Source organism: Pteronotus mesoamericanus, unplaced genomic scaffold, assembly GCF_021234165.1.
Source record: "Pteronotus mesoamericanus isolate MK-2021 breed Mesoamerican mustached bat unplaced genomic scaffold, CSHL_Meso_final contig_27, whole genome shotgun sequence".
Classification (NCBI taxonomy): domain Eukaryota; kingdom Metazoa; phylum Chordata; class Mammalia; order Chiroptera; family Mormoopidae; genus Pteronotus; species Pteronotus mesoamericanus.
Window position 1 is genome coordinate 22,968,811 of NW_026555115.1, and position 26,973 is coordinate 22,995,783.

At 40.3% G+C, this 26,973-nt stretch overlaps 1 protein-coding gene across 1 annotated transcript in view; it reads left to right on the forward strand.

The window, feature by feature from the left end:
* Nucleotides 1-26,973, forward strand: part of SLC12A8 (solute carrier family 12 member 8) — a 155,057-nt gene that overhangs the window by 32,449 nt on the left and 95,635 nt on the right. The window contains exon 5 of the mRNA XM_054574927.1: nt 13,492-13,723. Coding sequence (XP_054430902.1) covers nt 13,492-13,723 — 232 coding nt within the window. The remainder of the gene's footprint in view (nt 1-13,491; nt 13,724-26,973) is intronic.

Here is a 26,973-nt window from a genome sequence, read left to right on the forward strand (position 1 = left end):
ACACCAGACTCAGACATCAGAGCTGTATCCAAAGAGAGGAACCAATAGGCAAGCACTAAACTCTGCTGAGATGAATCTACATGGTTCTTTTTTTCATTATTATAGCTATTTTTTCTTTTTCATAGCCTTTTTTTTATTTTTATCTATTTTTTCTTTTATTTTTGTTGCTTTTCTTTCATATCTCCTATCTTATCTTTGATTATTCCATTATCCCCTTCTTCTCTCCTTTTATTATTTTTGTTACTTTTTCTGTGTTCCTTTTCCTTGTTTTCCTCTTTCTATTCATTACTAGCATTAGTTTCTTCCCCTTTCTCCTCTCATAATCACTTTTCTTTCCTTTGGTCTTCTCATATTCTTTTTCCTTTTCTCCTTTCTCTACTATTCCATTTCTCTTTCCGCTTTTATTGTTCTTTGTTCTCTTGTTGATATTGCTGTTGTGTTTGGAGGAGGTTGCTCATTTTGGTGTTGCTTTGGTTTGTTCTGCTAGTGCTTATACAATAGTGTACGAGATGTGGTAGGGGTTGAGCCTCTTAGTCAGCCAGCTGGAGGGGAGTTCTCACCAACAAATGAGCCAGTAACAATCAGGACCCAAATACAATAGAAGAGTCCACATAACCCGTGTAAAGGACACTCCTAGAGCATCCAAATTAGAAAATTAAGGAGTCAGCACCACTTGGTCCCACAGGACTCCTAACACACAAGGCCACTGTACAAGACAGAAAGTCAAAGCAGGTCAATCTAATACATAGAAACAAACACAAAGAGATAACTAAAATGGGGAGACAAAGAAACAATCCTGAAATGAAAGAAAAGAAGAAATCACCAGAAAAGTGCTAAATGAAATCAAGGCAAGCAATTAATCAGACATAGAGTTTTAAGTAATGGTCCTAAGGATGCTCAAGGAACTTAATGAGAACTACAAGGAACTTAGTTGGATCTACATCAGCATGAAATGACATAGAAGCCTTGAATAATAACCAATTGGAAATGAAGAATGCAATATCAGAAATGAAGAATACACTATAAAGAATTAAAAGCAGGCTAGATGAAACAGAGGATCAAATCAGCAAGTTGGAATACAAGGTAGAAAAAAAATACCTAGTCAGAGCAACAAAATTAAAAAAGACTCAGGAAGAATGAGGCTAGTTTAAGGAAGCTTTGGGACAACATGAGATATAACAATATTCACATCATAGGGATAACGGAAGGAGAAGAAAGCAAGGAATAGAAAACCTGTTTTCTATGACAGGAAATAATGACAGGAAATTTCCCTAATTTGGTGAGGGTCACACAGGTTCAAGAAGCACAGAGGGTCCCAATTAAGATGAACCTATAGAGGCCCACACCGAGACACATCACAATTAAAGTGGCAAAACTTAAAGACAATGAGAGACTGTTAAAGGCAGCATGAGATAAACAATTAGTTACCCACAAAGGAGCTCTGATAAGGCTATCAGTTGATTTCTCAGCAGAAACACTACAGGCCAGAGGGATTGGCATGAAATATTCCAAAAATGAAATACAAGAACCTGCTACCAAGACTATTCTATCCATCAAGGCTCTCATTTAAAATGTAAGGTGAAATAGTTTCCCAGATAAAATAAGCCTAAAGGCATACATTTCCACCAAACCAGCATTGCAAGAAATGCTAAAGGGACTACTTAAGGAAGAAGAAGAAATAGATAGAGAGAGGAACTCGGGTACAAAGGGGAAAAATGTCAATGAATAAATACCTATCAATAATAACTTTAAATGTAAATGGATTAAATGCTCCAATCAAAAGACATAGGGTAGCTGAACGTGACCCACAAATATGCTGTCTATAAGAGACCCACCTCAGAACAAAATATTTATACAGGCTGAAAGTGAAGGGATGGAAAAAATTATTCCATGCAAATAAACATGAAAATGAACATGGGCTAGCAATGCTTATATCAGACAAAAGAGACTCAAAAACTAAGGCCATAACAAGAGACAAAGATGTTTACTACATAATACTTAAGGGAGTGGTCCAACAAGAGGATATAAGCCTTGTAAACATATATGTACCCAATATAAGAACACCTAACTATATAAAGAAAATCTTGGAGGAATTTAAGAAAGAGATTGACAACAATACAGTTATTGTAAGGGATCTTAACACCCCACTGCCAACAATGGACAGATCTTCCAGGCAAAAAAAATCAACAAGGTTATAGTGGCATTAAACGACACACTAGATCAAGTGGACTTAATTGATAGTTACAGACCAATTCACCCCAAAGAAACAAAATACTCATTCTTATCAAATGCACATGGATCATTTTCAAAGACAGATGACACAGTAGGACACAAAATAAGCCTTAACAAATTTAAGAAAATTGAAATCATATCAAGCATCTTCGACCACAGTGGCTTGAAACTAGAATTCAACCTCAAGAAAAAAACTCAAAAGCATTCAAATACATGCAGGCTGATTAACATATTATTAAATAATGAATGGGTTAACAATGAAATCAAGGAAGAAATCAAAAAGTACCTGGAAGCAAATGAAAATGAGGACACAACATCCCAAAAGCCTGTGGGACACAGTGAAAGCTGTCCTTAAAGAGAAGTTCATAGCATTACAAGCCTACCTAGAAAATAGAAAAATCTCAAATAGTCAGTCAACCCTACACCTAAAGGAACTAGAAGAACAACAACAAACCAGACCAGAGTGAGTAGAAGGAAGGAAATAATTAATATCAGAGCAGAGTTAAATGAGATAGAGACTAAAAACATGTTCGAGGCATCAAAGAATCCAGGAGCTGTTTCTTTGAAAAGATAAACAAAATTGACAAACCCTTAACCAGGACCATGAAGAAAAAAAAAAGAGAGGACCCAAATAAATAAAATCAGAAATGAAAGAGAAGAAGTAACAACTGATACCACAGAAATACAAAGGATTGTAAGAAATTACTATGAACAACTATAGGCCAAGAGAGTGGACAACCAGGGTGAAATAGATAAATTTCTAGAAACATACTATCTTCTAAAACTGAATGAGGATGAAGCAGAAAACCTGAATAGACCAATAAGAACTAGTGAAATAGAAGCAATAATCAAAAACCTCCCAGCACACAAAAGTCCTCGACCAGATGGTTTCACAGGTGAATTTTACCAAACATTCGAAGAACTAACACCTATCCTTTTCAAATTATTCCAAAAAATTCAAGGAGAGGGAAGACACCCAAAGTCTTTTTATGAGCCCAGTATTATCCTAATCTCAAAATCAGGTAAAGACACAACAAAGAAAGAAAATTACAGGCTAAAATCTCTGATGAACATAGATGCTAAAATCTTCAATAAAATTGGATTCAGCAAACTGGATCCAGCAATACATTAAAAAGATCATACACCATGATCAAGTGGGATTTATTCCACAGATGCAAAGATGGTACACTATTTGCAAGTCAATAAATGTGATACATCACTTAAACAAAATAAAAACCAAAATTTGCATGATCATATCAATAGATGCAGAAAAATCATTTGATAAAATCCAGTGCCCATTTCTGATAGAAACAGTCAGCAAAGTTGGAATAGAGGGAGTGAACCTTAACATAATAAAGGCCCTATACAAAAAACCTACTGCCATTATACTCAATGGGCAAAAATTAAAAGCCTTTCCTTTAAGATCAGGAACAAGACAAGGGTGTCCGCTTTGACCACTCTTATTTAATGTAGTACTGGAAGTCCTAGCCATAGTGATCAAACAAGAAGAGAAAAATAAAAGGCATCCTAATTGGAAATAAGGAAGTAAAACTGTCATTATTCACAGATGACATGATAGTGTACATAGAAATCCCCATAGACTCCACCAAAATACTACTTGACACAGTAAGTGAATTTAGCAAAGTAGCAGGATACAAAGTCCATATTCAGAAATTGATGGCATTTTTGTACACCAACAATGAACTATCGGAAAGCGAAATCAAGAAAAAGTCCTATTTACTATAGCAATGACAACAAAAAATAAAGCACATAGGGATAAATTTAACCAAGGAGGTAAAAGACCTGTACGCAGAAAACTATAGAATACTGAAAGAAAAAAATTGAGGAAGATGCAAATACATGGAAGCATTGCCCTGTTCATGGATTGGAAGAATTAACATCATTAAAATGTACATACTATCCAAAGCAATCTATATGTTCAATGCAATTCCTATGAAAATATCAATGGCATATTTCACAGATAAAGGGAAAATTCTCCAAAAATTTATATGGAACTGAAAAAGACTCTAAATTGCTTCAGCAGTCTTCAGAAATAGAAGCAAAGTTGGAGGGATCACAGTGCCTGATATCAAACTACACTACAAGGCCACTGTAATCAAAACAGTTTGGCACTGGTATAAGAACACATGCATAGATCAATGGAACAGAATAGAGCCCAGAAATACCTGTATCTATGGTCAATTAATATTTGATAAAGGGGACATGAGCATGCAATGGAGTAAAGACAGTCTCTTCAGTAAATGGTGTTGGGAGAACTGGACTGGTACTTGCAAAAAAAATGAAACTAGCCAGCCAAATCACATCATACACCAGAATAAACTCAAAATGGAGAAAAGAGTTAAATATAACTTGGTTTATCATAAAAATCCTTGTGTAAAACATAGGCAGAAAAATTTCAGATATCTCACATAACAATATTTTTACTGATATATCTCTTAGGGCAAGGGAAAAAAATGGGACTACATCAAATTAAAAAGCTTCTGCACAGCTAAAAAACCCCCCACAAAAACCATTATCAAAATGAAAAGGGAATTGACTGTATGGGAGAACATATTTGCCAATGATACATCAGACAAAGGTTTAATCTCCAAAATATATAAAGAACTCATACAACTCAACACCAGGAAGACAAATGATCCAATTTAAAAATGGGCAAAGGACCTGAATAGACTTCTCCAAGAAGGACATACAGCAGGCCCAGTGACGTAAGAAAAGATGCTCAACATCACGAGCCATCAGAGAGATGCAAATTAAAACCACAATGAGATATCACCTCACACCTGCCAAAATGGACATCATCAATAAATCAACAAACAACAAGTGCTGGCAAGGATGTGGAGAAAAGGGAACCCTAGTGCACTGTTGGTGGGAATGCAGACTGGTGCACCACTGTGGAAAACAGTGTGGTATTACATCAAAATGTTTAAAATGGAACTGCCTTCTGACCTAGCAATTCTACTGTTGGGAATATACCCTAAGATTCTGAAATACCAATTCAAAAGAATGTATGCACCCCAATGTTCATAGCAATGCTATTTACAATAGTCAAAATCTTGAAGCAGCCTACATGCCCATCAGTAGATGAGCAGATAAAATACTATGTTACATTTACAAAATGGAATCCTACATAGCAAAAAAAAAAAAAAAAAAAGAGAGAGAGAGAGAGAAAGAATCCCTGCCTTTTGTGACAGCGTGGATGGAACTGGAGAATATTATGCTAAGTGAAATAAGCCAGTCAATGAAAGACAAATATCATATGACCTCATTCATAAGAGAAATCTAATGAACAAAATAAACTAATGAGCAAAATAGAACCAGAGACATGGAATCATGGAATAGACTGACAGCTGTAAAAGGGGAGGGGGAGAGTGGGGACTGATTAAAAGAAGGTGAAGGGATTGGTCAAACAACATCCATGAAGGATCATGGACAACAGTGTGAGGATTGACTGTGGGAGCAGGGAGTGGGGTATGGGCTGGGTGGAGGGAGATGAAGGTGGGGAAATGGGACAACTGTAATAGCATAAACATTAAAGAAAGAAAAAAGAAAAAAAAAAGAAATCTTCTGACAGTCTTACAGGAGTGTCCTTGTAGGGAACTAACTGCTTTTCTCTTGCTCATTTTAAGATTTTCTCTTTGTCTTTAATCTTTTGCATTTTAATTACGGTGTGTCTCTTTGGGTTCATCTTTCTTTTATATTCTCTGTGCTTCCTGGATTTGTATGTCTATTTCCTTCACCAGGTTAAGAAAGTTTTCTATTGTAATTTCTTCAAATAGGCGTTCAGTTCTGTGTTCTCTCTCATCTCCTTCTGGTTGGGTGATGCTCTGGTATGGTCTGAAGCAGTCCATCAGGTGTGTTGGGTCTGGGGTTTTTTGGGAAGGGTTCTGGTGTAGGCCAAGTTCAGCCACTGCCTTCCCTCTTCCTGGGACCACCTTGTCTGAGCTACAAAGTGATCTGCAGATAGTTATAGCTTGTGCTGGGCTTGGAGGTGCCTGGAAAACACTAAGCTGCAAACTGAGACCTGCTGCCACTAGTGCCAGGCTTGGGGCTGCTTAGCAAGAGGTTCAGGGCATGCAGAGGCCAGATGCTTTCTGGAGTTTGTGAACCTTTGAGGAATTTTAGGAAAGCCGGCAACATGAGCCAAGACAGGCCATTTGTATGGAAAAGTCACTGGAAATGCTTGAGTGGACCTGAAAGTAGGTGGGGTGGGGTCATGGGGAATTAGTAGGGGGATAAGCAGTGTTAGCCAGGTCAATGGAGACTCAGATAAGGTGCCCACCTGTGTTTGCAGGGGAAGGGCTCAGCATGGGAACAACAGCTTCAAAGCTGCCCCTACAGCCCTCCCCTTGACGCCACAAAATTCAGTTTCTCCCTGTATGTCCCTGGCACCTTTCTAGTTGCTGCCCCGGAGCTGGAGCTCAGAGCAAGTGAGTCCAAGTAAGTCTGTGTGCACCCTTTAAGAGGAACACCTGGGATTCCAGAAACCCTCTGTCTTACTCAGCTATAATCCCTGCTGTTTTTCACAGCCCAAAGCTTGGGACTTCAGTTCCTGGCACTGGAACACTGGGCTGAGTGGCCTGGGGTGGGGCTGGGATCCTTGGCTCCTGAAGAGGGAGCTCCACAGTTGAGATATCATGATTTTTTTTTTTTTAAAGACAAAGGCAGATGTGGAGAACAGACTTTTTTCTCTTCTTCTTTTAATCCTCATCTGAGGACATGCCTATTGATTTCAGAGAGAGGAGAAGGGAGGGAGAGAGAGGAGAGAAACATCAATGTGAGAGAGGAACATCGATCGATTGCCTCTTGTATGTGCCCTGACCAGGGATTAAACCTGCAACCTAGGCATGTGCCCTGACCAGGAATCAAACCCACGACCTTTTGGTTTACAGAATGATGCTTCAACCAACTGAACCATGCTGACCAGGGCAATCCGGTTTTTTAACTGTCACACATGGGTATAGGACTAGCCAATTTTGTGTTTTCACCCCTTCTACCAGTCTCTACAACTTCTTTATACCCTTAGTTATGTTCAGCTTATGACTTATGTTCAGCTAGACTTCAGGTGAGTCTGTAGTGTAGTTGCAAATTTGATGTGGTCATGGGGGAAGGCATTTACCTACTCTGCCATTTTGACTGGAAGCTTGGAGAAAGATCTTTAAGCATAGTAGTTTGGGAGGTGAGTAATAAACAGTTTATTTTATTACCCCAGGGATTTATATATTAATTTTTTACTTTTCTGCTATTTTATAGCCAAGTAAGCTGCAAGACGGGCAAACAGCAGCCCTCACTTCTCTCACTTCGAGAGCAGACAACAAGCTTGCCTCTTGAAGCAGATAACTCAGGCGGGGCCAGTGCGGAACCAGTGGGAGAGACCTGCCACAGAGAGAAGGGGCTAAGATGTTGAGTCTCCTATGTGTGAGCTGACTTGGAAGAAAACATGTTCACCAAGAAGATGTTTTCTGATCACTGGCAGCTGCAGCCAGAGTAGCCATCATATCCACCTCCTGCTTTCTTTGCCCTCTTTTCCTTTGGGCCTGGGTCAGAAACACCTTTGCCCCTCTGGCTGGTGTCTTCTTATGCCTCTGCCTCATCTGCATGGCCCTGGGCTGGGGCTTTCTGATCAGGGGTGGTTTCTGCACAGTCCTTTTCATATGCTGCAGGATTCTGTTTGCCTATATTTTGTTGAGGATTTTTGCATATGTATGTATGTATATACATTCATGAAGTATATTAATCTATAATTTTCTCATATCTTTATTTAGTTTTGGTATCAGGGCAAGGCTGGCTTCATAGAATGAACTGGGACGTGTTTCCTCTTCTACTTTTTGGAAGAGTTTGTGAAGGATTGTTGTTAATTCTTTAAACATTTGGTAGAATTTAGTGTTAAAACCATCCGGTCCTGGGCTTTTCTTTGTAGGAAGTTTCTGATTACTAATTCAGAAACTACTTATGTAGGTATATCCTGATTTTCTATTTCTTCTTGAGTCAGTATTGGTAGTTTGTGTCTTTCTAGGAATTTGTCTATCTCATCTAGTTTATTTAATTTATTGGTATGCATGTTCATAGAGTCCCTTATAATTCTTTTGTTTTTGTAAGATTGGTAGTAATGTCTCTGCTTTTATGCCTGATTTTCATAATCTGAGTCTTCTGTTTTCTTTATCCAATTGATTAAAGGTTTGTCTGCAAAGAAGTAATTTTGGGTTTTGATAATTTTCTCTATTGTTTTTCTGGCCTCTATTTCATTTATTTCTGCTTCAATCTTTATTAATTTCTTCTTTCTACTTGCTTTTGGTTTAGTTTGCTCTTTTTTGTTTCCAGTTCCTTAAAATAGAAGATTAGGTCATTGATTTGAGATCTTTCTTCTTCCAGAGCCTGGAAGAAGAAATAATAATAATTCTTATTAACCCCTCATGCCCTCATCTCAGGGCACGCTTGCTCATGGGATCATTTATTTTTAATGGTTGCCAGAGCAGATGGCCTGTTTGCCCTAGAACGGGGGCCACCTAGTACATATTTCAGTTTTTGTGACTCATATGTCTCTGTCACAACTGCTCAGTTCTGCTATTGTAGTGTGAATGTTGCCATAGATGATGTGAAGAAATGGGCATAGCTGTGTTCCAATAAAACTTTATTCCTAAAACAGGAAGTGAGCAGGATTTGGCCGGTGGGGTGAAGATTGCCAACCCTTGCCTACAGGACATCAAAATTTAGAAGATATAAATATTTCATATAATGATTTTTACACTTGCAAACATTTTGCATTGCCCCGCGTCCTCCCAACCCCTCCCCCTCGTCTCTCTGAGGCATTGGTAGCAGACCTGCTGTGAGAGGCCAGGCCCCTTGGCCAGTGGAAGACATGGTGAGCGGACGCCCCTCCCCACTCCCTACCCCTCTCACCTTTGTAGACCTGAGGGCTTCTTTGGAGCTGCTTATCCCGGGCACCAAAACATCCAGCTTCAGTCTGTACTGTTATGTATAAAGCATTTATTAATGGTTTCCTTTAATTCTGTGCTGGACTCTGTGCAAAAGCAGTGGAGGACTGGAGAGCTTTTATAAACCTGATTTGGGCCTGGGATTTTTGTTATGAGAGTTAACACCTATGCAGGACATAGAGTCAACTAAGTTGAACTTAAACCAAGGATTCTGTGTCAGAGGGGAGGCGTGCAGAGGGGCAGCCCTCGTCTTCTAGGTAGGTACTCAAAGGTGAAGAGAAAAACGTCTGTGATTGTGGGAGTACAGTTTTTCTGAAAGAAATACCTTGGAAGGGAGGCTTTACACTCTGAAAATAGGTCACCGTCTCTGTTTGAAATGGTGGGTGCACCCCCACCCTGACTGGCCCCTCCAATTCCTGTGCCAAAGGGCTCGAAGTTTCTTTGTGGAGAATGAAAAGGAAAAGGAACGCCTGTGATTACAGACTTTAAGAGGAGATAAAAATGCTTTTAAAAATATAATAAACTCTGAGGGTGTTTATCCATTAAACAAACCAACAGGCACATTTGCCAATGAAGAGGAGTATTCATGGTTGGAAGGTAGGCTACCTCTGGGGTGGCTGGATTGCTGTGGGGAAGGCTAGCAGTCGCTGTCCACGCACCTCCCAGGGGAGGCTGGGGCGCAGGCCAGTCCTGTGTTTGCTGGTGGTGAGCTGGGTGAGGGGACCCTGGGTCCTGGGCGCTTTCCTCCACTCGGATGCACTGTGCTATATGTACCCAATGTAGTTGTTGCATAAACAGAATCATACTCTTAATATATTTATTTTTATTTTTCTTTTGTAAAATTATTTTAAAATTGCAAAATGCTACTCCTTGTAAGCAATTAACACATTGGAGATAAAGTAAAGGAAAAGTTTCCCTCACACTCGTGTCCTCTCATGTCACCTTTCGCTGTGCTCAGCTACATACATTTATGGATTTTTGAAGTGCTGCTTGTTTTTATGGAAATGGGGACAGGTTTCATGCTCTATTCCATGGCTGAATTTCTTACTTAACAATAAGCCATAGACATCCCACTAGATCAATTTAAACCCATGCTTTATTTTGTTTAAATCATTTTTAAAAATTCTTACTCTATTACAGTTGTCCCAACTTCTCCCCCTTTGCCCTCCTCTTCTCACCCCACCCCCCACTCCCACAGTCAGTCCCCACACCGTTGGCCATGTCCATGGGTCATTCATGCATGTTCCTTGTCTAGTTCCTTCTTCTTCTTTCCACCACTATCTCCCTCTCTCCTTTCCTCTGGGCACTTTCAGTCTGTTCCATGTTTCTATGCCTGTGGTTCTATTTTGTTCTTTAGTTTATTTTGTTCATTAGATTCCTTTTATAGGTGAGATCATTTGGTGTTTGTCTTTCACCGACTATCTTATATCACTTAGCATAATATTCTACAGCTCCATCCATGCTGTCGCAAAAGGTAAGAGTTCCTTCTTTCTCTCTGTTGCATAGTACCCCATTGTGTAAATGTACCACAGTTTTTTGATCCACTCATTTACTGATGGGCACTTAAGTTGTTTTCAGCACTTGGCTATTGTAAATAACACTGCTAGGAACATTGGGGTGCAGAGGTTCTTTTGAATTGGCGGTTTGGGATTCTTAGGGTATATTCCCAGCAGCGGAATTGCTGGGTCACAAGGCAGTTTCATTTTTAGTTTTTTAAGTTCTGTACTGTTTTCCACAGTGGCTGCAGCAGTCTGCATTCCTACCAGCAGTGCACTAGCACCAAACTGCTAAACCTGTGCTTTTTAACTACTTAGTATTATATAATGTGAATGTACCATAACATTATAACACATTCATATTCTCTTCATTCCTTTGCTCTCTTCTGTAAGAGTAGTTTTATCCCTTTTCTCATTCTTAATAGTCTATATTTTTGTACTTTCTCTTAATCATGCTGCCAAGTGTTTATGTATTTTATTGATCTTTTAAAAGATCAGCTTTTGTTCACTGTGTTCTTTCTTTTGATATTTTTCTTCTGTGTCACTCGTTTCATATTTCCTTTTATTAGAAAATGTTCCTTTTTTTAAGCCCCAGGATTTGGCCTTAGGTAGTCTGGTTTCACAGTCTAAGCTCCTAACCACCATGCTCTTCCACGCATTCTCAAAAGCCTTTTCTTTTTCCTGTTATTGGCATCTTTGGGCCAAAAAGTGATTTCAGGTACAAACCCAAGAGAGGAGTTGAGCTGAAGTTCCTGGAAGCAAAAGGCAGCATTTACTGCTTGGCCCACTTCATGGGAGCAAATTCTGTGCTCCAGCTGGAAAAAGGAACAACTAGTGTGGAAGCTCCAGACATGGTGGCCACGTTCAAGTTCTGGCATCCTCTGCATGTCAGAGGCCTCGGATGCCTGGGAAGTAGATGTCAATACAAATGATTGTCATTACCACATTTTTATCATTTGTTATTTAAACTCTGATACGTATGACCAGGAAGAGTCCTGTGACCTGCCCGAATACTGATGAAACAGCATCATTATCCCCATCACACCTTAGTATTTAGTCAAGAGTTAGTTTGCGTTTGAGATGAGTACAGGAAAACGTAGATCTCTCATCTCATCTCATCTCATCTCATCTCATCTCATCTCATCTCATTTCTAGCTCTGCCTCCATCTCAGAGATAACTGTATTTTCCCCATGTTTATTGGGTTTCCCACTTTACCCAAATATAGAAGGAAATGCCTAATATAAACTTGGGGGACACTGCCAATGATGTTATATCTGGTTGCAAAGTGAACCAATATCAGTTAAATTTGGGGCCTTCTTTGTGAGCTCCTCTCAAATACAGAAATTGTATGACCCTTTTGGTCTTCACATAAAAGGCTGAAACTTAATGGTGCCTACTTCCCAGGGTACTTTGCATATAGTAAACATATTACAAAGTATTTTTGAATGCTTGCAACATACTTAGAAAATGCAGGGTATTTTAAGAGGTGTAGTCAGTGTAACCACTTTTTTGTTTTTTAAGATGTTTGCTTTCTTGGTGGTGGCAGGGGAGAAAAACTTATATGCATTAAATAATGGAATATGGAACCAAATAATTGATTACATGGCCCTGGTAGTAAGCATACTATTTATTCAGACAGTCGGGGTAAGGAAAGGCCTCATGGAAAAGGAGGAACGTGATGGAGGCCCAAGGAGAATCTCCTCCCTTTAGGAGCAGCCAGTGCAGAGGCCCAGGGTCTAGTGGGAAGAGCGACCCATTGGCTGGCGGGATGGTGTCGGGCTGGGCCTGAGGAGGAAAGGAGGCCGAGGAATTATGGAAAATAAGGCTGGCTGATCTTATTTTCAAATATTTATTTAAAACCATGTTTCAAATCTTTTTTTAAAAAGTAAACCCATGACTCCCAGGCAAATATAAAATAAACATATGCTAACAATTTTATTTAACTCGTTTAGTTAATGGAGGAATCACTAAGATATTAAAGAGCAGTTGAGATGCTAGGTATGGATCCTGGGTGAATACAGATCAAGTCCATAAATTAAAAGTTAGGCAATTTCATAAATAAATATAAGCGTTAGTTTGCTGGTTACACACCAAACTGATCGATGTCTTGTAGGACAGCAAATCCAAATCTTTTGGGTTATCTGTTCTACTGGGCAGAAGTTATTTGCATCTCTGCTGGAAAACAAAAATCCATAAGTTAACATGTAAACCACTAATTCTGGGGCATTTGATATGTTTAGTCAATAGTAAACTGAGTAGAACTAAGTACATTCACCTAGATAGTCCTTGGGTAGCCATTGTCCCATATAACATTGAAAGGATGTGCTGCTTCCCCTTTTTTCCCCTTATTTCCAAGTTTTAGATAATTTTTTAAATAATAGTGACCTATAAAGAAATGGAGAAAACTGGGGTTTGCTTCAGTGCCCTTTCAAGTGAGATGGAACCACCTGAGCATTTTGTTCTCTGTTCAGTTCTTGAATAACTCAAAGAGAAGTCCAAATGTCTCTTTGGCCCAGAATCCCATCTTCTCCTTCTCATGATCTCTTCCTTTTGGTTACTACTGCTAATCAGCTGGCTCTAGGCTTGGGGGTGGGTATTCCTTCTCCCCTCTGTATGATGGGAGAGAGGTAGATGAGAAGAAATGGGGCCTCAGGCAGGGTTCCGGCAGGAAGGGCTCATTTACCCCTGTGCTGTCCCCAGGGCCCCTGCCGACAGGGGTGAGCGGGGTTCTAAGTGCCGGGCTGCTCTGCCAGTGGACCCCGATGCCTCTCACTCTGGCTGACTCTTCTTACCGAGAACTGCTTGTCAGTGTGTTGCAGGTGCCATGTACATCACTGGCTTCGCCGAATCCATCTCAGATTTGCTGAGCCTCAGGAATATCTGGGCTGTGCGAGGAATTTCAGTTGTGGTGCTTCTGGCCCTGCTAGGGATTAACCTAGCGGGTGTCAAATGGATCATCCGCCTGCAGCTGCTGCTGCTGCTCCTGCTGGCTGTGTCCACGCTGGACCTCGTGGTGGGCTCTTTCACACACCTGGACCCAGGTAAGCCTTGGGAGTTCAGCAGATAGCCTTACAGGGTCTGCACTGCTTTCTCCAAGTTTATAGATGGGAGTCTGCAAGACTGCCCCCCACGTGCTGTACCTACAGGTGAGTGCTGCTCCTGGGGCCCGTGAGTGGGTGCCTTGGTGAAGCTGCAGAGGCACAAAAGCCCCTCCTCACATAGATGTTTTCATGTAGCACGTTTCCCGCATTTCTTTGTCTTTTCTGCTATAAAAACCCAGAAAATTTAGCTAAGCCAATAAAATTGAACTGGATAGATAAACATCAAATTCACAAGGGTGATTAAGGGTATGGGCAAGAGATAGATCTGGGCATAGAGAAGAAAATATACTTCAATTTTATCTGTCATACTTAAATAATTATTTAAAAGGACTTGATGTAAATATAACAAATGGTAACAATTGTCATTTTGGGGAGATGGAGATATGTACACGTTTGATTATAATTTTATTTATGAAAAATTTTTTCAAAGTAAAAATATGAATCTATTAACTAAGTTTAGAGAAAGAAAATAAGCAGCCAGGTGCAGTCTTCAGCGCTGGGAAGCGCTGTCATACAGTGGTAGTCAACGGTCACCGCTCAGGCCTGGGTCTCCTCAGCCGCGGGGGTGCTGGGCAACTCTCATGCTCAGTCCTTGGGCTTTGAATCGAATGGCCGTATCCAGACTGTGTGTAACTTGGTAGTTTTGTGATTTGAGCTGGTTAAGCATCAAAAGTCTTCTCTCCAGAGTACAGAGCTATGCCTAGGATGCTGTAGAAAAAAGTTAACTGCTTGATGATTCACTCTTCAGGGACTCTGTCTTCATGTGGCCGTAGTGACCAGACATCTACATTGGAGTAGAGACAAGGAAAGGGAGATGGGGCCGCCAGCTGTGTTTAAAAACAAAAAAGGAAAAAGGAAAAGGAAAAGAAAGAGGAAGGTAAAACTGATCCACAGCACAATTGCCTCTAACGGTGGTGGTGATGGTGGCCGCATCTGACCGAGCAGGGATATGCGGGCATTTGTTACCACTCTCATGGCTGATGTCATGTGACCCTTACCGTGACCTCACAAGGGAACAGTTTTACCCATTTTACGGATGAGGAAACTAGAGCTCAGAGATTATATCGTTCATGGTAATGCTTGGCAGAGCTCAGAATGAAACTAGACCAAGGGACTCTGAACTAAGCTGTCCTCTGAGGGGTGGGCTTGGCCTGTCTTCATACTACCGGTGGTCCCTTTATGGCAGCAGTTCTTTGTCCCTTCAAGGCTGCCCCTGACATGAGTCGAGGATTGTCTACCATAAAAATGTTGGTTGAACGAAGGTCAGAGTTTAGTTGGTACAGCATACTGATCCAGCCTTATCACTTCTTCATACATTAAAATTCTTCTTTTAGAAAATAGTCACTCCCCTGAGCTCCCCGAGTGCTCCCTACTTGTGTCTCTGGCATCCTGGTTCTCTACCTGCCACCCTCCTCCCTGGGCTCTCCAGTCTGCCCCATGACCCAGCATGTGCAGAAGAGGCCCCAAGACCCACCCCAATGGTAAGGTCCGATGCAGTGTCCAAACAGATCACTTGAAGCCTGTGCCTTGCAGCTTGCAAAATATTTGGAGCATCTCCACGGGAGGAAGGGGTGATTATTTTTCCTGGCCTCACACCACCCTATAGAGACAGACAAGCCACACCCTGAGGGAGACCTGCTGCCTGTTTGGCCAACAAACTGTCAGTGAAGGAAAGAGAGAGTCTATAGTCTACTCGTGTCTCTGACTCCTGGGTGATTGGCCCCTTCATCTACATGGTTGCTGGATGGGCATAATTAGTGAACTTTCGGGGAGATGCCCTGGCCTCTTTGAAACCTCATGAGGCTGATGTATTTTCCTTCTTGATTAGAACATTTCTTGGCTGCTCTTCTAAGTTACTCCAAATATTTCTTCTTCCTTCTGGTCAGTACATTAGCAGGGTGTAGTGTGAAATGAAATTTATTTTCAATTCTTCCCATAGCAACTAGCCCCTCTATAATCTGTTTTTGGTATCACCGATGTTTTATAAGGGACTACTTTTTTTGTGGTTTAAAATCCAAACTTGAACTAGACCATAAACCTTTAGAATGAATTTAGCAGAATAACCTTAACTCTGTTAAAAAGTGACATATATATGAACATTTGAAAAAAGGCTTAAAGAAAGACTGGAAGGAACTATGTCATCGTATTAATGGCAATTATTTTTCTGCTGAGATACTGAGTGGCTATATTATTTTACTTACACTTCCTTCAATTGATTAGTGCTGCTTAAAAGAAAAATAAATAGACTTTAGTTTTAGAGTAGTTTTAGATTTACAGAAAATTGAGCAGATGATACAGAAGTTCCCACATCCTTCCTCTCTCCCTCCCACCGTGGTTTTCCATATTGTTAACATCTTGCATTAGTATAGTACATTTGTTACAACTGATGAGTGACACATTATTATTAATTAAAGTTCTTAATTTAGATTAAGATTTGCCTTTTGTGTTATATAGTTTTATGGGTTTTGGCAAATATATATATTTACACAAATATATATATTTACACAAATATATATATACACAAATATATAAATATATATGCATATATTTATACACACGTATGTATATGTATATATACACACACATCCACCATCATAGTATGATACAGAACAGCTTTACTGCCTTAAAAAATACCATGTGCTCCACCTATTTATCCCTGTGCCCCCAACCTTGATTTTTTCCCCAACTCCTGGCAACGTCTGATTTTTTTACTGTTTCTATAGTTTTGCCTTTTCCAGAATGTCATAGAGTTGAAATCACATAATATGCAGCCTTTTCAGGCTGTTTTCTTTCATGAAACAATATGCATTCAAGGTTTCTCCATGTCTTTTCATGGCTTAATAGTTCTTTCTTTTTTTAAAAATCACTGAATAATATTGTATTATACAGCTGTACTACAGTTTTTTCTTTAATACATTCACCAATTGAAGGACAATTTGGTTGCTTCTAGCTTTTGGCCATTATGAATAAACCTCCTATAAACATTTGTGTGCATGTATTTGTGGGGATATAACTTTTTAACCCATTTGAATAAATACCTAGGAGCATGATTGCTGTATCATATGGTGAGGCTATGTTTATCTGGGTTAGAAACTCCCAATCTGTCCTCCAAAGCGGTTTTGTACTATTTTGCATTCCTATCAGCAGCAAATGAGAGTTCCTATTGTTCCACATCTACTTCAGTATTTGCTATTGTCAGTGTTTTCGATTTTAGCAATTCTAATAGGTGCATAATGGTATCTCGTTTTAATTTGCAATTCCCTAATGACATTAGATATTAAGCATCTTTTCATATGCTTCTTTGACTTGTGCATACTGTCTTTGGTGAGGTGTCTGTCCATATTTTTTGCTCATTTTTTAATTGGGTTATTTTCTTATTGTTGAATTTTAAGAATTTTGTGTGTGTATATGTTTCTGAACAGGTTTTTAAAAATACATATTTTATTGATTACGCTAATACAGTTACAGTTGTCCCAGTTTTTTCTCTGCTTCGCTCCCCTCTGCCCTGCACTCCTGTCCCACCAGCATTCCCGCCCCCATCCCCCACTTACTCCCTTAGTTCATGTCCATGGGTCGTACATATAGGTTCTCTGGCTTCTCCATTTCTTAATACTATTCTTAACCTCCCCCTGTCTATTTTGTACCTACTATTTATGCTGCTTATTCCCTATACCTTTCCCCCTATTTTCTCCCTTTGCCCTCCCCTCTGATCTCCATTTCTGTGATTCTGTTCCAGTTCTAGTTGTTTGCTTAGTTAGTTAGTTAGTTTGTTTTATTTAAGTTCAGTTGTTGATAGTTGTGAGCTTGTTGTCATTCTACTGTTCATAGTTTTTGATCTTCTTTTTCTTAGATAAGTTCCTTTAACATTTCATTTTATAAGGGCTTGGTGATGATGAACTCCTTTAACTTGACCTTACCTGGGAAGCACTTTATCTGCCCTTCCATTCTAAAGGATAGCTTTGCTGGATACAGTAATCTTGGATGTAGGTCTTTGCCTTTCATGACTCTGAATACTTCTTTCCAGCCCCTTCTTGCCTGCAAGGTTTCTTTTGAGGAATCAGCTAATAGTCTTGTGGAAACTCCTTGGTAGGTAACTGTCTCCTTTTCTCTTCCTGCTTTTAAGAGTCTTTCCTTACCTTTAATCTTGGGTAATGTAATTTTGGGTGCCTCCATGTATGCTTCCTTGGGTCGAATTTCTTTGGGACTCTCTGAGCTTCCTGGACTTGTATGTCTATTTCCTTTGCCAGACTGGGGAAGTTCTCCTTCATTATTTTTTCAAATAAGTTTTCAATTTCTTGCTCTTCTTCTTCTCCTTCTGGCACTGCTATGATTTGGATGTTGGAACGTTTGAAGTTGTCCCAGATATTCCTAAGCCTCTCCTCATTTTTTTGAATTCTTGTGTCTTCATTTTGTTCTGTTTGTATGTTTATCTCTCCCTTCTGCTCTAAATCATTGTTTTGAGTCCCAGTTTCCTTTCTTTCACTGTTGGTTCCCTGTATACTTTTCTTTATTTCCTTTTGCATAGCCTTCACTTTTTCTTCCATTTTGTGACCATACTCAACCATTTCTGCGAGCAACCTGATTACCTGTGTTTTGAACTGTGCATCTGATAGGTTGGCTATCTCTTCATCACTTAATTCTATTTTTGGAGCTTTGATCTGTTCTTTCATTTGGGCCATATTTCTTTGTCTCAGCACACCTGCTACTTTGGAAGGGTATACTTAGGTATTTGCCAGGGCAGAACAACCCAGGTCAATGCATTGTGATGCTGTATGTGGGGGAGGGGTCCAAGAGGGAACAATGCCACTTGCTTGGCTCTTGGCTGGCTTTCAGTCACTTCCCCCACTACCCACAAGCAAATTGGACCTTCTAGTGCTGATTCCTGGGTGAGTGGGTTTGTATGCATTCTAGGACCCCGTGGGTCTCTGCAGTGAACTCTCCTGTGAGGCTGGGAATTTATTCCACTGCCTCATCCCACACAGGTTTTCGCAGCCAGAGGTTTTGAGGCTTTCTTTTCCCACACTGGAACCCTGGGTTGTGCAGTCTGTCTCACTACCCAGCTGTTCCTCCTGGTTTATCCACATGCAAATGTGGGACATCCTGGTCTGGCAGCCATGGTCTTGACTGCCTGGACCTCCAGATGCTGCCTTGCTGCGCGTCCTCTCCACCCTGGCTGCCCATCTCTCTGCCCTCCTACTGGTCTGGATGAATGTTTCTTCTTTAACTCCTTGGTTGTCAGACTTCCATACTATTTGATTTTCTGGCAGTTCTGGTTATTTTTTATTTTTAAATTGGTTATTGTCTTTCTTTTGGTTGTGTGCTGAGGCAAAGTCTACCTACCTACAGTTCCATCTTGGCTGGAAGTTGAACAGGTTTTACTACACACAAGGGGGATGAGGCTCTGCCCTTCTTGGCTACTGCCTTCTTCACAGCTGCAAGTACATAAGTCAGCTCCTCTCTCTCCCTCTTGGCATGGATATGTGTCCCTACCCTTTCTTGACGAATTTCAGGGCCCTCTTATCCTTAGAGACCTTGATCAGCTCCATGGCACACCACTGATAGTGGGCAAAGCCACATACCGCTCAGATCATGTCCCTCATGAATGTGATATGCTTGGTAAGGTGCCTGCTTGACATCTGTGCCTCTGCTTGCTTACGTTTTTGGCCACCAGTGGCCCTTGTGGAGGCCTCTGACCACCAGGCAGCTCAGAGCCATGGCTGCTGCTCCTCAATGGTTGTGGCAGAAGCTCTTTGTGCATTTTGGATACCAGCCCTTTATCAGACATACGTTTTGAAAATATTTTCTCCTAATCTGTGGTTTGTTTTTTCATTCTTTTAACAGTGTCTTTTGTATAAGCTTAAATTCTTAATTGTAATAAAACCTAACCATTTTTTTTCTTTCATGGGTCAGATTTTCGTTGCTGTACCTAAAAACTCATGACTAAACCTAAGGTTACCTAGGTTCTTCTCCTAGTTTATCTTTTAGACGTTTTATAGTTTTGTGTTTTATATTTAGGTTTATGATCCATTTTAAGGTAATTTTTGGGTAAGATAAGTATCTTTTTTTTTTGCATGTGGATGTCTAGTCATTCCTGTACCATGTTTCCCATGAATTGCCTTTGCACTTTTATCAAAGATCAGTTGACTATATTTGTATGGGTCTATTTCTGGGCTCCTTATTCTGTTCCCACTTTTAATCTCCAAAGGGAGAGTGGTACAGTTATCAGTATTCTTGTTGAACAGATTACTTTCACATATAGTGGCACAAAACAACAAAAAGTATTTATTCGTTCTTGCCTTTTCTCTGGGCCAGGGATTAGGGTGTGGCTTGGTGGGTGGTTCTGGCTCATGGTTTCTCATGAGGTTCAGTCAGATGTCGGCAGGGGCTGCAGTCATCTGAAGACTTGACCAGGGCTGGAGGATCTGGCTGGCAAGTTGGTACTGGTTTCTGGCAGGAGGCCTCAGTTCTTCTCCATGTGGTCCCTTCCTGAAAGCTTCTTAGGTGCCCTCAAGTCATGGGGTGTGGGGTGACTGACTTCCCCAGAGCAAGCAATCAGAGAAGGAGGGAAAGAGGAAGGGAGAGAAGTGGTCCCTTTTATGATCTCGCTCCATAAGTCACACACAGCACTTTCACCATAGAGGTTGTTGCAAGTGAGCCATTTAGTCTGGCACTAATGAGGGGAATTAATTTCCACCTTTTGAATGGAGAGGTGTTAGAGAGTTTGCAGACACATTTGAAAACCACACGGTTAATTTTAAAATCAGAAAAAATTAAATACACAAGTCAAATTATATTTTTACTTTAAAAGACAAAAATAAATGTTTTTTGTATGGTAAGAAGAAATTCTGAAATACAAAGTGAAAAGTGAAAGCTCCCTCCCCTTATTCTATTCTATGCCTACTTCCCAGAGAGAAATTGGTAAATAGCTTTCCAGTCTCTTTTCATACATGTACAAGCACACATGTACACAGACATGTACATACATACAACATAACCCCTTGTAAAAATGTAATTAAATTCTACATTATTTTGCTGCTTTTTCTTTACCACTCAGTAGCACATTATAGACATCCTGCAATGCCAGCGCATGTAGGATTCCCTCATTCTTTTTTAACACCTGCATAGTATTCCATATTACAGATTTTTAAATGCCTTATATTTAAACATTAACTTATTGATGGGTATTTAGGTTTTTCTAGTTTGCTGCTTTACAATATTGCTGACATAAATGTCCTTGTACAAAAGGTGAAGCTTATTTTAATAGGATCAAGGCTTATCAAAATAATTCATAGGACAGAGATCAAACACATTTTGAATTTTGTTAGGTTCTGCCAAATTGCCTTCCAATAAGGTTGTTTCATTCTGAAGCCCCTGAAATATATAAGAATTATTGATTTCCTATACCCTGAATAACATTGAATATGTTTAATCTTTTAAATTCCTGCTATGTGATGGGAAAAATTGTGATCCTCTTCTTTTAATTTTCTTTTCTTTTTCTTTTTATTGTATTTTTCCCATTGCCACTTATCCCCTTTATACCTTCCTCCACCTCCACCTACTCCTCCCCTCTCCTACAATCACCACATTGTTGTCCATGTCCATGAGTCCTTTTTCTTTTTGGCTCAATACCTCCACCCCCTAAACCCCCCTCATAGTTGTCAGCTTGCTTTTTATCTGAGTCTGACATTGCTTTCTTTAGTCTATATTTTGCTTTTTCAGTTTGTTCATTGGATTTCACATATGAGTGAAATCATATGGTATTTGTTTTTCTCTGACTGGCTTATTTCACTTAGAATAATGTCCTCCAGGTCCATCCATGCTGTTACAAGGGTAAAATTTTCTTATATTTTTATAGCCAAGTAGTATTCCATTGTGTAAATGTTGCGTAGTTGTTTTAGCCACGTGGGCTGCTTCCAAATCATGGCAATTGTAAATAATGCTGCAATGAACATAGGGATGCTTATGTTCTTTTGAATTAGTGTTTTGGGTTTCTTTGGGTAAGTTCTTAGAAATGGAATCACTAGGTCATAAAGCAATTGCATTTTTAATTTTTTGAGGTATCTCCATACTACTTTCCACAGTGGCTGCTGGTGCATTCCCATCAACAGTGCAAAAAGGTTCCCCTTTCTCCACATCCTTGCTGGCACTTGTTTGTTGATTTATTGATGATAGCCATTCTGATGGATGTGAGGTGATATTTCATTGTGGTTTTATTTTGCATCTCTCTGATGATTAGTAACATTGAGCAGCTTTTCATGTCTATGAGCCATCTGTATGTTCTCCTTGGAGAAGTGTCTATTCAGGTCCTTTGTCCATTTTTTAATTGGATTGTTTGTTTTTTGGTGTTGAGTTTTATAAGTTCTTTATAAATTTTGGATATTAACCCCTTATCGGGTGTATTGGCAAATATGTTCTCCCATTCAGCAGATTGTCTTTTCATTTTGTTGATGGTTTCTTTTGCTGTGCAAAACTTTTTAGTTTGATATAGTCCCATTTGTTTATTTTTCTTTTGTTTCCCTTTCCTGAGGAACTATATCAGAAAAAATATTGCTACAAGTAATGTCCAAGATTTTACTGCCTATGTTTTCTTCTAGGATTTTTATAGCTTCAGGACTAACATTTAAGTCTTTCATCCATTTTGAATTTATTCTTTTGTGTGGCATAAGAAGGTGGTCATTAATGGGGATAATTTTATTTATATTTTTATTGCTGCTTGTCTATAATCTATAATTTTTCTGTTTAGATCATCTTCTAAAAAAATATTTTATTTATTTATTTATATTTTTAGAGGAGAAGAGAGGGAGAAAGAGAGGGAAAGAAACACTGATGTATGAGAGAATCATCAATTGGTTGCTTCTCACACACCCCCAACTGGGGACCTGGCCTACAACCCAGGCATGTGCCCTGACAGAGAATCAAACCAGCAACCTTTCAGTTCACAGGCTGGCACTCAATCCACTGAGCCACACTTGCCAGGGAAGGTTATCTTACTTTTTAATGATTTGATTCAACATAAAACAAATACTGGCTTAGCTTTTATTAATGCTAGATAATGTTTGTTATATATGTTGAAAAATTTTGCCTATGTCATTTGTTCTTTTAAAGTTAATTTTTATATGTAATTAAAATAATACATATACATACAGCTGTTCATTTTGAGCCAAACTGTGTACTCTGATTGCTTTCTTTTTGTACATCTTTCAACTTCTCCTGGAGTTAAGCTTTCTCCATGCATTAGTTTCCTAGGGTTGCCTAACAAATAGTCACAAACTGAGTGGCTTAAAACAACAGAAATTTATCCCCTCACAGTTCTGGAGGCCGGAGTTCTGCAATCCAGGTTTTGGCCAGTGGAGCTCCCTACACAGGCTCAAGGGTGGAATCCATCCTAGTCTCTTCTAGTGCCTGTTGGCTCCAGACATTCCTTGGCTTGTGGCCACATCACTTCTCTGTCTTCACATGGCCTTCTCCTCCTCTTGAGTAACTTATAAAGACAACTTGTCATTGAAAATAGGTTCATCCTTAGATAATCCAGGATGACTTCATCTCGAGATCCTTAACTCAATTACATCTGCAAAGGCTTTTTTTCCCAAATGAAGTCCCATTCATAAGTTCTCATGGTTAGAACATGGGTATACCTTTTGGGGTCACTATTCAACTGCTACAGTCATTTTTTTTTTTTGTCTGCTTTATTTTCTAGGCTTGGGTCACCATTTTAAAGAAATCCTCTATTGAGGTTTCAAATACTTACATGCATTTTTTACCAGTGCTTCTTATGCTATGTCTTCTCTTAGAGATGCTCTTTTCACCGTCCTCCCCCTGGATGCACACTCTTGGGCAGGATCACAGCTGCAGCGCTGGCACCTGCCTTTGCTGCTCTCAGGCGTTCATCTCAGTTGTCTGGGTGACAAATTATCCCCTTCTGTCTATCATGGAAAAAGTAACTTTTCCATTTTCACGTGTGATTGATTGACAGATAAAAGTCTAAGCTGAAACTAATTTTCCCTTAGAATGTTAAAGTTAAGATTACTCTGCCTTTTGGTGGCATCCAACAGCTGGAGTCTTTTCTGATTTCTGCTTTTGACGGGTAACCTCTTTCTTCTCCTCATCATGCTTAGGACCTTCCTTTTACCTTTGCGGTTCTAAAATTTTACAATGAAAACTTATTCACTGGCCTGGGTACTTTTAATCTCAAATTTTCAATTATTTCTTTGACAATTTCTTCTCCTTTGTTTTCTGTGTTTTCAAATTTTTTATTTTCTTGAATTCTGACTAGCTGGATTGTTGGAGCTGGCTCCTGGTCTGAACTTTCTGTTATGATTATTTTTCTAATCTTCTCTCTCCTATAGTTAATCTCTGCACCGCCCCCCAGCCCCTACTTTTATGGGAGACTTCCTCAACTGTATTTCCAACTTTTTAACTGAATTTTTTGTTCTGGTGATCCTTAATTTTCAAGAGCTCTTTGTTGTTCTCCAAGTATTATTTTCAAAATCACATCCTGTTTTCACTTCATCGATTTAATACCCTCTTTTGACTAGTTCAGGCTGTAAATTATCAGGATTTTATTTTCTTTTGAAATTTCTTCTGCTCTTTATGTTGTCTATTTTACCCCAGGTTTCTTTGCCTCTGTTAGCTTGTTTTGTTTTCTGTGTTACTTCCTGCAAACTTTCTACAAACATCTGGTAGTCCTTGGTCATTCATTCATTGGTAAGGAGGCACAGAAAGACTGACTGGAAGCCCAATGCACAGTCAGAGTGGGCGGCAGTCATGGCAGGAGGACATTACTGTGCGGTGCTCTTGTGGCAGGCGGGGCTGTTTCGCTGGGTTTCCTGATGTCAATTTATGCAGGTCTTTCTGATGCAGTTCATGTTCTCCAGAGAATTCTCCAACTTCCTGCCAGGGCCTTGCCTAGCTGCCACAGTTCTGGGAGCAGGTGGAGGTTGGGGAGAGGGGCTCAGGGTCATGGAGGCAGGGCGTAGACTTTCTTTAGTCTTGTGTGTTTCACCTGGCACCTCCTTCCCTCCGTTCAAGTCACTATGTCATATCTCTCATTTCATCTCCAAACTCCCAGAAACAGTGGGTTCTACTCATCACCTCCATTTCCTCACCTCCTAATTCCTAAACCTGCACACAGGCAGTGGGTGGGCCCCTGGTCCTTTCCTCACCTCCTTTCCCATCTCTTCCAAAATAAGTATCGTTGTGCAAGGCTCTGTGGAGACACGGCACTCCGTTACTGTAAAAACTAAATAACACGGCAATTTAATTGAAACAAGGAATTCTCCAGCATTTGTTTGGCTTAAATCTTCTAAAGTGTCATTTTCATAAGATTATATTTTCATTTATGTAAGCTGAGTGCCATGCCAAAATGATTTTATTGCCATAGAAGTCAGGCAAATATAGAGAAAATATATTTTAGAAAATAAGGTGACATGTGGCACAGCTTAATTCTATATTCTACATTTTGGGACAAAATTATGCCTTTCCAAGCTTAACTTTTTGGTTGTCTGAAGAGGTTGTTGCCTGGAATGATTCTGTAGTACCCTGCACTCTGGAGCCCACACTGCAGCCTCTGCTCCGCTTTAACACTCGGCCTCAGCCAGGGGGTGCCCCCTGGACCATGAGCGACAGGGGCAGGCACAGGTTCGCTTCGTGCTGCGTTCAGCGGGTGGGAGCTGGTTCTGCTTGCTGAGGCTGGGGGCTTGTGATAGGCTCTAAGAAGGCCAAGGCCACTGCTTAGGAGCTATATAAGAGTGAGTCAAGCATGCCTGACTGTTCCCGGATGAAATTGCTCTGTCTGGGGACTCACTGACCTCATGATCTCCAAATCTAGAACCTTTGTTCACTTCTTATTCCTCACTCTTTTTGCACTGTTGACTATTGTCGCAGTCCATACATGCTGCTATAACAAAATGCCACAGACTAGGTGGCCTATACATGGCAGCCATTTATTTCTCACAATTCTGAAGCCTGGAAGTACAAGATCAGGGCACTGGCAGATTTGATGTCTAGTGAAGGCCCCTCTCCTAGTTCAGTGAGTGCTGTCTTCTCATTGTGTCTTCCCGTGGCAGAAGGGTGAGGAATCTCTCTGGGGCTTCATTTTTAAGGCACTAATCCCACTCAAGAAGGCTCCACCCTCATGACCTAATCCACCTCCCAAAAGCCCTACCTCCTAATACCGTCACATTGGGCACTAGGTTTCAATATATGAGTTTCAGGGGGACACAAATATTCATTTTACAGCAATCACTTATGCTGATTTGAAACAGTCTCTTCCTGTCTCTTCCAGAACACTACACTGTCTTGGCTTTCTTCTTAGTTTTCCTGTCCCCTCCTGTGGGCAGGAGGACCGCAGGCTCAGCTGCGCCTTCCTGGGAGGCAGCCTGTCAGCACAGTGCTGCTCAGGCACTTCTGTCTGCGGCGCCTGCACCTGTCTAACTGAGCACCCGTGTCACCAGCTCCTATTGGATGTCTGAGCATCACCTTGAATGAAAGACAAGCAAAGCTGAAGTCCTCAATTTCCCTTTGTTTACCTTCTCCTCCTCACTGTTGCCCCGCCCCCCAAGTCCCCATGAAAACAATAAGCAAATAATTAGCTTATCTTCTGAATGTCCATTGCATTTTGCCAAGCCTGGAAAGCTTGGGGTTAACTTTTATTTCTCTGCCTAGTTAAACCCTCCTATTCTTTCCAACCGTGTAGCTCTCACCTTAGATCAGCAGATGTCATTCTTTAAGTGGGCCACCCCCATCTAAATTTATCCTTCCAGGATCTTCCTTTCAGTTAGCTCCACCTACCTTCTGTGGGCAACCAACCCCTCCTATACACTGAAGCCAGATTATCTCTCCTAAAATAGTGCTTGGCTATGTCTCTCCTCAGCTTAAACATCTCCAGTAGCTTTCTGTTGCTTATAAGACAAAATCCAAACCCAATAAGCTTCATGGTCTATTTGTAAATTGCTCATTTGCTTATATTTCCAGTTTTACACCTTTCTGAACCACCTCCTTCCCCAAAATATATGTACTCACTGGTTATAAATGCATATGAATGCAGCTCTGCTTCTTTTTCTGGAATTCTTTGCACCATGACCTGTTTAACCTGCTCTCATTCTTTGATGAAATAGTTAGTGGGAATTATACATGAAAACATGGACTGAAATCCAGGATCCCCTTTGGTCTTGAGCAAGGATAGATGTTCT